Raw genomic sequence first — 15152 nt, 5'->3', positions numbered from 1 at the left:
AAAACCAAAAAGCACTGTCTAATTTTTTTTTTCCAAACGAACCGTTAACATTTCTGATTGCAGCGTTTGGTATTGGAAATATGACATAAGCCATTGAAAACTACACGGGTGATGGGATTATATTGGAATGAATTGGATGCCGTATAAATCGTTTCATGTCCAAACTAATGTTCTTTTGGTTCAAAAGATCACCTGGAATGTCTGGCCCAAAAATGAGGAGGGAGAGGATACTGCATGTGTCACACCTCGTAGAGGATCTTTCTCTAATTGCTCAGAAGAATAATGCCCCTTCATGCTGCAAGTACTAGTACTTTAATCGCTCCTTGACTATTTGCAGCCAACATTGTTGGGCTATCATTCTTCCAGCAAACAGCACTGATGAAGTAAGGTCCTACAACATTGTCACCATCTAATTCTGAAGAACCAAAACCATGCCAAGCCATTGGTTTAGAGATAGCCTGCAAGTAAAAATCAAAACTGAGTCACATTAGGATTGAGTTCCAAAATATACAACTCTTTTACGACTTGTAGACACATGTAATTTTGAAGGGCGTTAAATTTTTTTCAAGTGCTTGACGTGGTTCTACAAGTTGTAAAAGAGTTGCATGTGTAGCATTACTCATTTACCTTGTGATAAACGAACACTTCATTTGTCTCAGTGCCACAAGCTATGTACTCACTATTTACGGATAGACCCACAAAATTCTTCTCATTCACGTGGCCTCTATACGTGCGCAGCTGTGAAAATGAGGAATAATTTATGAATGCATAGTTAGTTTGGTTATCAACCTCCATTCAGCTCATGCTACATCACCCGTGTGTGTAGCGTGATAAAATGTGTGTAAACTGTAGTATTACTCATCATCATAAAGCCATATAAATTTAAATCTAAGGTGCCCCAATCCCATAAAAGCTACCATGAACAATTATTTGACTAAATAAAGAGAATATTCGACTTACATTTCAGCAAACCCCGAATTCTCTACAAACTCTTGTTCTACAGCTTTGACAACTACTGCCTTCAAATTTTGTGTTTGTTTAATTTAACAGTTTCAAAATGTGCGGTTAGAAAAACAATGATTTCAAAATACAATTAATGAAATTGTGATTTTTAAAAATGTAATTAAGTGTTTCGTAAAATTGCGATTCGGCCTTTTAAGATCATGCATTTTTTTTTTTTTAAAAAAAAAAAAACGCACCCTATATCTCTCCTCAAGAACTTCAAGAATATTCTCGAGGTCCCACAAAATTGAACATTTAGATATACACTAATCCAAGTCAATCAATCACCCAATATTGTTAATTTTCATCAGTCTTAAAATTTATTAGTTCAAACCTCAACAGTGAGAAACAGCAATGAAGCATAAGTGAATACATTATAAAGAGACTTGATTATGGAATAAGGTGATAAAAACAAGGTGGTAAGTGGATGAAACTCAAAATTGACATTTAAACCTAAGCAATAAATTATAGAGTGATGATACTTACTGGCAAATTTTCCTTCACATCCCACAAGCGCAATGTGCTGTCAGTAGATGCAGAAACAAGTTCATTGCTAGACAAGAATTTTACGTATGAAACAGCTTTTCTGTGCCCGCTAAACACATGCAGGGGTTGGCTGATATTTCTCAAGTCATAATAGTGAACGTGATGATCTACAGAACCAACCTGTAAAACTCCCTAGTATTAGAGCTTATATCTGGATTTCATCTAGATAGATAGCCAAAGTTGAGCCATGAGTTCTACGAAGTCTGAATGTCAATGGATGCGAGTCAGGGAAGTATGCAAAACAGACTACTGTTCTTTCATCAATATTGAAATAAAAGAAAAAGACTAAACAGTGAAGTTTTAGTACCACAAATTTCAAGACAATGGTATTTTAGATAAAACATGACTCAAGCAGCAAAGCTTTGATGGAAACGTACTGCCACATAAGTGCTTGATCCAGGATTATACTTGACAGAGCAAATAATCGCTTTCATGTTGATTGTAAGAACACTTGCTTCTTGATTTGTGCACCAAATTTTGACCTGTTAATCACAGATAAAAAAATAAAAAAAAATAAAAAATCAAGCTGAGACTACTTTTAAGCATGAACTCAATCAAAATAAGCTACAGCAATATTTTATGAGGTACCCTGAAAAAATCCAAACTTGAGATTTCACACAAGGGCATGGCAAGGACAATAATATGTCTCAACCTAAATGGATAATCCAGAAAAATGCAGCTTTCTCATATTCTGATTAAGGACACCAAAACAGACTATTGTGTTTCTATATATTAGTTATCATGAAACAGAAGAAACTCCCCTGGGGCTTACAAATGTCATAATAACATTCTTGATTTCTCAAGACAGTCGACACATTCTAAGGAGTCTAATTTCAAGAGGTACTGAGGATTTTCCAGACCAAAATTAACACTTAATGTGATTTTTATATCTATATTTCATCTGTGCTACCTTGAATACTGCACACTAAGGACCTAGTCTATTATCAAATTATTTCTTTCTTCTTTTCAACTCATATATTAATATACAGCTCACCAAGTCATACTGTATACCCCATATTTCTCCATTTCCAAGTACCTTGCAGTCATCACTGCCTGAAACAAGCATTGAAGGTTCGGTGCGTGAAAAATCAACACTCCAAGCTCGCTTTTCATGCTCCTCATATTCCATCACACTCTGGAAAGAAAAGTGTTCTGTTAAAGAACGTTCTATGACTAGATGATTAGACCAGATTTTGACAGTATATTTGTATATGCAGATCAACTTGTGAGAGCATGTACTACCCAGTGATTAAAAGAGAAAAAGAGATAGTATTACTACCTGACGATTGTTTACATCCCAAACAGTTACTATCCCTTCATAATCACTACTAGCAATATGGTTTTTTGTGTACTTATTCCAGCTCAAGCAGCTAAGTTTGGATCGTGTGGACATCTCTACAACAGGACAGTGAACATCTGCCGGTTCATTCACCACCTAGAAGCAATCACATAGGCAATAGATTACCAGTTAAATTAAAAAAATTAAAACATATCAAGGCAATGTTTTTTTTTTTGGGGGGGGGGGGGGGGGGGGGGGAGTGGGGGTGGTGATGGCAAATATTCTCAAGGGAATGTTGGTGATTATATAAATAAAAGGGTATATTGCTGTCTCCATTTCTTATTAGAACATAATAAATGCACCATTTAAGTCAAATGTTCAAGAAACAACAAAAACATGGTGGTAGAAATTAGATCCAGATCACACATTTAAAAATGTTATTAAGAAGCTACAAAAGAAATGGTTTGGAAGATTGCCATTCATATTCCTCCCGAGTCATTTTTTGCTGTCTGAAAGACACTATAGACTCCATCAAAATCCCAAATATGAAGTTAAACACTTACTGAGGAAAAGTCAAAAACCTTGATGCACCTTGAAACACCAGCAGTAGCAAACAACTCATTATCGCGATCGAATTCTATACTGCAGCAAATACAATGAGATTTGAAATTCAACACTTTTAACCTTTAAGAGAAGCAACATAACAAGAACTAAGTTGCATGGCTTTCAGAGAGAAATTGCAGAACTCTGTTTGATTGTTTTTAAGTTTTTACATGACTTGGTAAGTCATTTGCATTGCCATTTACAAATGTTTTGGCCATGGGTGCATTATAATTTACAAATTTATATATATATATTTGCAACATATTATAAATATGATAAATCGTTAGAAAATCTCAGATGACAAAGAGAATCACACTAGAGCTTCTGACCTAAGTGGTTAAATGAAATTGTACAAAATGCAAGAAATTTCAACTCACCTTGACACGATATTGGGTGTGTGAAAAATATCACCATGCCTAAGTTCAGCAATGACCCTCAGTCGACTATATCAAGCAACAACCAGATAATATCAGCAATTTAGCAAATAGTGTTTCCCAAAAAGGACTCAATATGAAAAACTAAAATCATTCCTCAAAAAGCCAGTACCTGTATCGGGTAAAGGTAGTCAGCACAGATAGGAAATCATCAAGACCTGGATTATAACCTTCTCCACTTATAGTATTTGTGTCCCTTTTTTCCTGTTTGTGAGATTGTCCATTCCAATTCCGCCTCTTTTGCAAATAACACTCTTGTAGGTCATTGAACTGTAGTGTAGCAAGAGATGATAACAAGAATCAACTAACTATATAAATAATTAAAATGTAATTATAATAAGCTTTAATTCAATAGCCTATTCATCTGAACCACAGATCAATTTGCACAATTTCTCAGAGTAATAACAGCCTAACTTCTAGGAGGTCACAACTTCAGTGGGAGTTATTGCAATAGCATATAATTACAGTAGCTGGCAAACAGAATATGGCATCCATAAAGCAGCTGAAGGAACTGGGACCTCAGGGCTCAGGCTATATATTTTTGTGCCATCAGGAAAAACAGAGGGCCTACTTATGGCACAAAAAGTCAACAGAAGATAATAATGAACAACCAAATCTTCACCACCACATCATAGCCAGGAAGCTGTTGCTCCCTAAAGGAGAGGATAAAATAGTAACTCAATTTCAATGTACCAATAAGAAGAAATAAAATTCTTGAAAGATCACAAACCTTTGAATGGACCTGCCTTTTTCTTGCTACAACTGGTGCTGATGGAGCATCAGATTGCAAATCTAAACCACTACAAGCATCCCTTCTTTGGAGTAGGTGGGAGCTCGCTTGAGCCATTACATCAGCTATTTTGTTCTGTGATCCCATCTGCCCTTGCGCATAGCGTGCACTGCAGATAATGCCACTTTCATGCTTATCAGTCGACGAAGCACATGCTTTTGTTGCAATAGGGTCATCAATAAGCATCCTCATTTTTACTGAGCATCTATCTTTTGTCCGGTATAGTTCTGTTCTATATCGCTGTACAGCAATTATGTCCTCCTTGATATACCGGAGATCAGTTTGTATCTACAATGGAAACAGAAGACTATCAACTCTGAAACTAAAAAAACAAACTGCAATTTTTTATTTTTTTAAAAAAATTAACACTTCATAAAACCCTTTGGCAGTCATCCAAAAAGGAAACAACACATACATTTACAGCACTTGCAAGTGAAAGGGTCCTTCCCCGCAGGGCACAGTGGAAACAGTTAACATGGAGTACTGTGATATATGCAACTTGAAGTAAACTCTAGACATCCTGAGGACTGAAAATCATAGCATGGAAGTCAAGGGTTCTCCCCAAGGTTCGCTTGTTTGAAGTTCCAGATACCTCTGGTTTTTCTAGGCCTATTCAGACAATTTTTTCATGATTTTAAAATTTTCTTTTCCGAGCTTCAATCAGCTCCAAATTATGACTCCGCATTGCTATAATCCCATGTATTATACAGTTACACAAGCAGATATTTCCAGTAGAAAGTGTTGGCATACATGTAGGAAATTAAATATTACTCAAAGGCTGAAATAATTAAATTCAGGCGCAAAGACCTCATTCAGCTCTTCAAGCTTTTGCTCCCGCAGGCAATGTAAGAAGTCAAGCAGAATCTGCATATTTGTCTCAGCTTCTTCTTGCACCATTTTTCTCTTCTTTTCTGCGAGGAGAGACAGCAGGCCGTCTAGCTCCTTAATTGACACCTCACAACCCTGTCTAAGATTCTCAAGAAGGAGTCATTCTAAATAAACATGATCAATCAATTAATTACATACATATAATTATCTTTAACGCATCCACTGATACATTACAAAATTAATTTAATTGACTAAATAAAAATAAGTCCCAACTGCAAAAAAAAAAAAAGAAAATCTGCAGGCAAGATGGGAATTTTCTTTATATTAACTGACCTGTTGTAATGCCTGACGAAGCTGTTCAAAAGGGGACGCAGACCTTGCTATCTGACGAGCACAAGTTTTCCTCAATAACTGCAAGCTTCAATACAGATTTGTAAACTAAACAAGCTGTACTGAGGTTATCAAAAAAAAAAATAGTAAGATACTACTAATGCTCATATATAAGGTGCAGCAGTCAGAACAGTAAAGCTCGGTTTTAATGCCCATGCAATAAAGTTCTCTCACTCTCTGTGTCTGTCTATCTAAGTTCGCAAAAACGGCACCAGCAACTATTTTCTGCGGCATTATGTAAAGCCTAAAGTTCATTTTCTTGAGTCAATGATATCCCGTGCATCAAGATCTCTAGGCTTTGTTCTTGTTTACCAAGTTAACTCATGTCAAGAAAGTGAAAATTACAAGCAAAATTGGGGTAACGATAGTAAAGTTTGCTAGAGATAAAGGCGAAATACCTAAAAGTATAAAAAAAGTAAGCCACAAACACATCCCTAAAAGTGGCGTACATAGGAATCAAGCTAAATCAAACAACTGACTTTGAGCTTCAATTTTCCTGTATACAATCATTGCCACGCTCTGTGATCAGGATTAAAATTATATCCGAACCTCTGTAGTAGATACACGAAAATCAGCTTCACGGTCACCGTGAATCTAACTCACACTGATATTGAATTCTCCGAAATTCAATCAAACTGACATTCGCACTGGAACGCTCTCATTCCATTGCCAAGAGTCAGGCAGTTTAAGCACTAAAAATAGCAAATTCATCTAAAAAAAATAATAATTGAATTTATTATTTTGATTGCTTCGGTTTCCAAGTTAATATGCGTTTTCAGATCGTTAACGATGAAGAACTCAATTGAACATGCATCATTTCATTTTCTCCCACATTTCTCAGGTAACAAACAGAGCACCTCGAAACCGATCCGCAAACAAAAATTTCAAAAAAGCGTTTAAAAGGAAAAAAAAAAACCTTATCAAGTAGAAAATTAGGGAAGATATGGGCGGTAGTGAGGTAGTGACCGCAACAAGGACAGTCGCTCTTGTTCCTCAGGTGCGTGACAATGCAGATGTAGCAGAAGCTGTGGCCACACGCGGTGAGGAACGCGTCACTTATGATCTGCATGCATATCGGGCATAGCGAGTCCTTGTCCATGTCACTCGGTCCCGCATCCTCCGGCGCCGGCTCCGGCGGATCAGGTGGCAGCGGTTCCGCGGCGGGGTCCAGCGAGGGCTCGGCCTTCACAGAGGGGACCAATGCCCCCGCTGCGCTCTCTTCCATTTGGTCGTCTTCTTCAATCTCTCCTTTGTTTTTCTTTAATGAGTCAAATCTTTTTTTTTTCTCTAGAATGAGAATTGTGTGAGAGTCGTGTGAGCAGAGCGTGAGTTATAAAAGTCGTTGGACTTGGAGGAAGAGAGGAAATGAAACGTTGTCCTGCGTACAGAGCGAGACAGTTTGTGAGGGTGAAAACCGCCCACGTTAGGCGGGCGTTTTCTTCATTCGTTTTTATCGTTCGAACAACGGCGTCGTGTTGTACTTGCTTTCTATAGGGTTTAATTTTGATTTGCCAGCTGAGAGATCAAAGCGGTTGTTGGCACATTTAATAATACTCCAACTGTCAACGGTGTAGCATTTTGATTTACGTGGCAATATCTCCACACTGTAATTTGGAAACAGTGTCTGACTAGAGACTTCTGACATATATACTTTGATCAATAATGGTTTTGAAATTTGAGAAGAGTAATAATGTTCGTCCTTTGGGCGGCCATTTCACTTCAAATTAATTGGTGATAGGGAAGACAAATTAAATTTTTTTATGACTTCAACGTCATGTCAAACAAGTTTCTTACGATAGGCTCTTCTTTACTACGAGTATCATTCAATTCCGTAACTTCTTAACTTTGATATTATTTATCTGACTGTAAGCTGTCATTTTACCTAAAATTAGTTAGTGTTGAGAAAAACAAACTCAAATCTTGTATGGATCTTGACATCGCGTCCAACGTACATTTCTTTTAGAGTGGTAGTGAGTAACATTTTGTATCCCAACAAGTAATACTATTCTTTAAACTAAATTTTTACACAAACTTCACACCGGCTAATGTGATATGTTTTAAGTAATTAATAATTTTTTTTTTTTTTTTTAGAACTTAGAAGAATCATGGAGGATTTGAGTCATCCGGTGGAAATTGGAAACGATGAGTCTCATTTAAGGTCAACCCAATTGATTGCGTAGCTGATGATGTTATTTTCTATGGTGAGTGGCGGAATTGAAAATGTTGGGAATGATGTGTTTAGAGTTTGTTGTTGGGCTGAAAGTATTATAATTTATGCTCCGTTTGTTTCAACGCATAACCGTAAATTGTTTTCTAAAAATTAAAAAAAATTACGGTCAACTTGAAAATGATTTTTGTTAACCATTATTTTCAACCCCACAAAACACCAGAAAATACCGAAAACATTTTTCAAAAATATTTTATTCCTAAACAAACATAGCGTTAATATTTGAGGTAATATATACTATGTCCCCTATTAAGGTTTTTAAACAAAAAATTTCATGCTACTTCTCTCAACATGTTTAACAAGGTTTAAGAACATTGAGTAAATAATGCAAGAGTAAAAAAACCTAACAATTTTTTTCAGTGCATATGTAACTAAAGATGTTTTTATTTTTAAGAACTTTTACTGTTTGCAGAATATTACTCATTAATAAAATATCACATTTTTTATCCTTAAAAATTTACTTTAATTGTATTTTGTTTTTTAACTTCAGAAAAAGAAATACCTGAGCCGAGCCGGCCGAGTACTCGACAATGGCTCAGCTAAGGACTTAGCAAGCCGAGTCTGAAGGCATGTTCAAAGCTTGGCTCAAGTTCCAAGCCAAGTTTGAACATGTGTTTTTCTTAGCTGAGTTGAGTGTTCGGCTCAACTTGATTACAGCCCTAAGTTTAAAAATATATACAATGAATGCAACTGGACCACAAGGTTGGTGATCATGATCAATACGTAAAATGCATGTTCAAACAGTTTAGGGCAACAGATCTTAGTCCCTTCCTTTGCTTTGTAAACCTCGAGTGAGCTCAAGAATACAAAGCTGTTACTAATTTTGTGAACCAGATCACCGTTAAGCTGAAATTCTCGACAATTCTAAAAAGCAGAGATGATATGATTTCCTTCTCTTTGCAACCAAAGACAACAACCTTTCATTGAGCAACCAAAAATATCTATTGGATCTATATCAATTGTATATACAAATCTTTCCCTGGATTCTAGCTACTTTTCCATTCATATATTTTGTTTTGCGGGAGGTGATGAGACGGATTTCTTTATACAATCTACAATACCTTCACAATCTGTTTGAGAAGGGACGCATGCAGAGTCATCTTCAGAAGCATCCTCTGCATATGAGTGAGGGGACCGAAGGTTCCCATGAGTCTGACAGGCCTTCATTGTCTTGCAATGTTCAGCTTCATCATCTCTAATGTTCAGAAACACATCGTACAAATTCTCTGGAGAAAGAGGAACAATAACAGAAGGAAACGATCGTTTGATTAGCATACATCTTCATCTTGTTGTGCTTTGGTCTTAAGAATAACAAAATTCTTGGAAGTGCATATGAGAAATCAACCTTGGCATTCCAACTCAATTACAACAGACAGGGTGTAAGTGAAACTCTAATGTTTCCAAAACTCTAATGAACTGAAAAACATAATGGGGCAGGTAGATTATATCATATTGAACAATGAACCATAATACAAATTCAGATTTTAAATCTTACCAATTTTAGGCCTTCGAGAATTTGGAGCTCTGGCAGTTTGAAATTCATCTAAACAGAATTTGGAGGAAATGTCAAAACCTAGGTGCAATCTCAGTAGACAGGATAACAGCTTGTAAAATGACAAACTTACCAAACAAGTACAAGTCACTTCCAGTGTAGTATTTTACAGCGACCTCAGGTGCAGGTGATTTTTTCAACTCCTCTACAAAGAAACAAAAAGAACAGGCACCATCAGAATGACTGGAAGTTACATGTAGAAGTAAGATGGAATAGAATTGTGAACTCCCGGTCAATAGAATCTGTTGGTTTCCTGAGTACTCTCAATGTGAGCACCTGGAGTCAGGTTAGGGTCAAGTGGTAGTATTAGGTTTTGGGAAGTAACACCACATACAGTTCAAATGTAGCAAAATAATTATAAGCAAGAAAATTATAATCTGATACCATTAAATACTTTTGTGCCCATAATATATATGTGTGCAAGTGCAACCAGGCTAACATTATCAACATTAGAACTCTCAACACACCTCCTCGGGACTTGATAAATTTGTCGTAAGTTTCAAATGCATGGCTCTCTACGCATTCAGAGAAGTGATCTGCACTAGTGATGAAACCAAATATGCAAAAATCAGCATTTCAGATGAAGCCAAACATATAGGGACCTTAGAGAAAAATAAAAACTAGAAATAAAGATTTCCAAAATATGAGGTACTTAATTTTATATATATAAGTAAAAAATAACTTCATTAAAAAAGGAGTAAACTCGAACACACAGGGACTGTATCAAAGCTACTACTAAAAAATTTATAATATTTTCTTTTATTGGTAAGTTACACACACTTGGTAGATCTTAAACACATGGCCTCATCCTTTACTCCATTTTTATGAGAGGAGAAACTGCCATGTGAGATCTCATCGACTCCAAAAGAATACAATCTAAAATTCGAAAGATTTTAAAAAATGAAAAAAAAAATAAAAAAAAATCATGGAATAGACACCACCTAAAGCAATCATAAAATCGTATAGTGATCTTAATTTTTTTTTTTTTTTTTTTTTTGATAAGTACTTAAAAATAAATTTAATATCATGCTGAGGAAGTAAAACACCAACAGAAGTCCTATTCTTCTCTCCAAATTGTCCACATCACAAGCAAGATAACACATTCCAGATTTTTATGCTCCTAGGACGACCAAATCTCTCTTGCCGCCAAACAATGGAGTAAAAGGTGACCATTTGACTCCACCCACTACCTTTGCAACATATAACACCAATCTATGATCAATAAATTCCTAACTCAACCAAAAACAGAGACTACCAATGAATTTGGACTTTTTATAAGCTCTAAGACATGGGACTATTTCTTTAGAATCATTTCACTTGCTTACAAGTTGAATAAAAAGTTAATTTATGGCCTCATTTTGCTTTAAATAGAAAACAAGAAGTTCTTAAACCATAAAAAACAAGATACGTGTACTTACATGCCATTCTTGGGTTTATCGCATACATAAGGACTGTCATGATATAATAAACAGCCGCGACATGTTGAGCAAGAAACCGATCGACCCACCAAGCATTTCCCCCTAATTCCTGCAATCATTTGTCCGTAACCCTCAAAACATCAAGCAAGTTATGCATAATTTAAGATGAATTTACTTCACAAATGTCAAGTTTCTTAATATTCAGTTTTGGATTGTTCAACAAACCATATCATAAATGAATTACTGATATTTTCAATGCAATATGTGGAGTCTCCAGGGAAAAACCAAAGAGTGTCTAATGGTGGAAACCTTTTCAGGGTGACTTGTCTTATCGAAGAACAAAAACTAGAAGGATATTAAAGATAAAAATCTCAAAGAATTTTTGAAGAAGTATCTTTACTTCCATAATAAGCAAGTGGTGCATCTCATTCCAGCTCTCAGCAAAATGCACTTTCATGTAATCTGCCCTTCTCCACCAACCAAAACTCTCATACATGTGTAGAACAGACATAAAGGCTGCCATGAAAAAAAAAATAAAAGAAAAAAGAAAAAAAAGCAAGTCAGAATCCAGAGATAGCAATCACAGTAGTCTACAATATGGTCGCATAAGAAACTCTTTTTTAGAAACTTACAGAAACCAAAGATGAAGTCAACAAGTTCTGATAAAACTTTCTACTTTCCCTAAATGGGTACAATTCATAATTGTTGCGGGCGTCTGTGAATGTAAAAAGTTGAGCATAGCCTTCCTTGGACCCTCCTTTACAAACTAATAATATCTATTTCAGGTGTATTGTGTTTTTCAAAGCAGATGGGAATTATAATAGATGTGCGTATAAATAATTAACTTTGCTCCTGTTGACATATTTCTTATAACATGCATACATGCCTAGCTCAAATATGACATTTTACAGGAATTTAAGTACTTATTTTTCAAGTTTGTAAAAGCATTGGCTATAAATACCACTTAGAGCATTTAACAAAAGAGAGAGTAGAAACAAACTTTAGCACTCACCAAAATAGGGAACTCTTGCAATAGTTTCCAGTACAAAGAACCTTGGATAATCTCGATCATGGTACAAGGTATCAAGTATCTTTATCACTGAGTCCTGAAATGATTGGTAGATTTGACTTATAATCAAATGGTATCGATATCTTGAGACAGAAATTCCTTAGCTACTCAAGAATTCATATACAGCATAACAAGCACAAAATAGCAATTAACAGAACTCCCCAATTTTCCAGTGTCTTAGTATAAAGTTATGGCAGGAGCAGCTTTTATATAATTGAAGTTTAAGATATGTGAACGGATACAGACATTCCACCCTATTTCTTAGAATATTTTCTTCATCTCAACTTCATACTCTTGAATCGCAATCAAAGGAATTCAGGGTATCATCAGCAAAATTGAATCTGATTAAACACGAGAAAAACAATTTGCACATAAAGTTTAACAATCCAAATCATTCATTGCTCAGCATAGATGCAAACATCTTAACCAGCTTCTATTTTAGAATGGGGATCATGCACATAAAACAAAAAAGAAGTTCGAAATAAAACACTTGCTTTGCATCTTTCTACCATAATATACTGGGACGCACATCGAGCAGCCAAATATCGAATCAACATTTACCCAATTTTGAGCCAATAGTTTATTATTTTTCCTACTACTATTCAAGAATCAACAGAATACCAATCAAAGAAGTATGCAAACATTTTGGCAAAAGTTCAGCAAAATAGCATTTGATTTCACGAAATCAATGTTGGATCTAAATTCACCACGACATACCGTGAGAAAGATATTCACAGATTGTTCAACCTTGATAACCCATCTCTCCAGCGATGAGCTTTCTGGTGGCTCGTTACCACTTCCTTTCCCCCCATCATCAGAAGAAGTCTTCGCCGGGAATGACTCCTCCACTACCACTTTCTCCTCATTTTCTTGCAAAACTGTTGCTCGGACGCAGAACGACTTCCTAGCAAATCACACCGGGAAATTGATTAACCCCTAATCTAAACCTCTCCTTCCTAAATTGATGTCACATATTTGGACCAAGATTAGACGACGGCCATACCTGGGAATTGATGGGCACGTAGAAAGGGGGCTGTAACGTAAAGGGTTGTTCTGCGAGCAAAAGGAAGCCAAATTGTCGTGCCGCTTGGCTTTCAACGGCGCACAGGACGAGGCGGAGATTGCAAACACCGCAGGAGATAAAGCCGTCGCCATCGTCGTTCTCGCTGTGTCGCTCCCGTAGAGTTTCCGAGGAATAAAAAATCAAATGGCACTTCAATTAAGGAACATCGTCAACCGCCAAGGATCAGAAGCTTCTTCGTAGTCGTTTGTGAGTTTAGTAAACAAGGGCGGCTTGGGAAATTTCAATTTCATTTCGTTGCCGCATATTCTTTGTGCTGTCGTGGACTCGTGTGTGCCCAGTGCCCCCAGTGCCCACAGAGTCACAGACCACAGTCCCGTGTGAAACCAGGTTCTTGGGCTTCACTGAGCTCAAGCCAGCCCAACTCTCACAAGTTTAGTGGATTACCTGATCTGAAATCAATGCCAATACTCATGGTTCACAGCTATTGAGGCTTAATAATATTATTACATCTCTAAATAAGTAAGAGGTGTGTAAATAATATTTTTCAAAAATAACTTGTTGAACTAGTGAAACTAATGGTTTTGGTAATAAATTTTTTTTTTTATTATTTTATAATCTGACTAGTAGGAAGAAAAAAAAAATGCCATTTCTTCTGGATGGCTAAAATGAAAATAGCGAAACAGGCCTTTTTTCCTCATCTTTTGATTATTGGGATTCACTATTATCAAGCTGCTCGAAAAATACAAAAAATTGAATAATTGAAGAAAGAAATGTTGCGAGACCCACATGTTTTTAAACCGTCTTACTTTGTTTCCCTCCGCAAGAGGAGCAAAAGTGCAAAACAAAGGAATTAATGGTGCAATTAGGATTGCAATTCTGTAGATAAAGAGTGTGATTTTAAACTAAATCACATAAAATATTGAAAACTGCTTTTTTCAAATCGCAGGCAATGAGTTCTTTTTTGAAAACATAGAATTTTATAAGAAAAAAAATACACATCCCCCTCAAATTACCACTCAATTGTCAATGTTCTTTCTCAAACTACCAAAAAATGTCAATGTCCCCCTAAGACCAATAAAAATGACTATAATTTTTTTTAATAAGACAAAAATGTTCTTATAAATTCGAAAAAAAAAAACTAAAGCTAAAAAATACAAACTAAAAAAAAAAATGAAAAAAAAATATAAAAAAAAAATGCAAAAATAACTGAAAATTATAAAAACAATTTTTTTTAAACCAGTTTTTGTTTTTTGTTTCTTTTATAACTTTTTGTTATTTTAGATTTTTTTAATAATTTTATTAGTTTTTCTTTTTAAAAATGATTTTATAAAGGGTATTTTTGTCATTAGGGGACATTAACATGTTTTGGTAATTTGGAGGAGACATTGAGTCATTGACAATGAAGTGGTAGTTTTAGGAGATTATTTGTACTTTTCCTATTTTATAGACTAACTTGCTATTCTAAAAAGTTAAACTGGAATTTTATCAAACAAAATTATTTTTTATAATTACATATTTTTAAATCATTATTTTTAATACATATTTTTAAAAAAATTACAAATCCAAACCGATCCTAATAACTGATGCTCAAATTGTCAAAGAAACTTGTCTGTCACAAGTTGTCTCGATTAATGTTTCATATAATTTTTTAGGGATAATTGTATATTTGGTACCTGTGGTATGCCATAATTATTTTTCACTGCCTTTGGTTTAAAAGTGCATGGGAGGTCCTTGTGGTATGCAATAATTACAAATTGATTATTTTTTTATTTTTTTATTTTCTTTTCTTTTTCTTTTATCCCAAATTTTTATGATCATATTTTGCCATTTTGGAGGCATCACACGTTCAATGCAACGACATGCACTGGTTGACAGGTTTGAGCGTCGGTTATCGAGACGCTGGTGAACGGTAGATTTCTATCACCCGCGCCCTCAACCTCAACCTCAACCGTGTTGACACCTGTAACGCACCAACCCACTCCACCTATCA

The 15152-nt window shown here is 35.6% G+C and overlaps 2 protein-coding genes across 2 annotated transcripts; both read right to left on the bottom strand.

Annotated features, from left to right (window-relative positions):
* On the bottom strand, positions 1–7215 carry LOC133867746 (E3 ubiquitin-protein ligase COP1-like). The gene is made up of 13 exons (XM_062304514.1): positions 6789–7215; positions 5816–5893; positions 5462–5617; positions 4595–4942; positions 3977–4134; positions 3808–3873; positions 3391–3469; positions 2828–2983; positions 2585–2683; positions 1926–2030; positions 1489–1668; positions 628–738; positions 1–458 (listed from the first exon to the last, which is right to left on the bottom strand). The coding sequence occupies exons 1-13, from the start codon at positions 7095–7097 to the stop codon at positions 291–293; spliced, it is 2013 nt and encodes a 670-aa protein (XP_062160498.1). The 5' UTR covers positions 7098–7215; the 3' UTR covers positions 1–290.
* A 1762-nt stretch (positions 7216–8977) lies between these two features.
* Positions 8978–13499, bottom strand: LOC133867600 (ubiquinol oxidase 4, chloroplastic/chromoplastic). The gene is made up of 9 exons (XM_062304343.1): positions 13142–13499; positions 12856–13042; positions 12082–12175; positions 11470–11585; positions 11070–11178; positions 10119–10187; positions 9725–9796; positions 9595–9642; positions 8978–9325 (listed from the first exon to the last, which is right to left on the bottom strand). The coding sequence occupies exons 1-9, from the start codon at positions 13291–13293 to the stop codon at positions 9102–9104; spliced, it is 1071 nt and encodes a 356-aa protein (XP_062160327.1). The 5' UTR covers positions 13294–13499; the 3' UTR covers positions 8978–9101.
* Between the last annotated feature and the right edge of the window lie 1653 nt (positions 13500–15152).

This window comes from Alnus glutinosa, chromosome 5, assembly GCF_958979055.1.
Source record: "Alnus glutinosa chromosome 5, dhAlnGlut1.1, whole genome shotgun sequence".
NCBI classification, from domain to species: Eukaryota; Viridiplantae; Streptophyta; class Magnoliopsida; order Fagales; family Betulaceae; genus Alnus; species Alnus glutinosa.
This window is presented reverse-complemented; position numbering and strand designations above follow the sequence as displayed.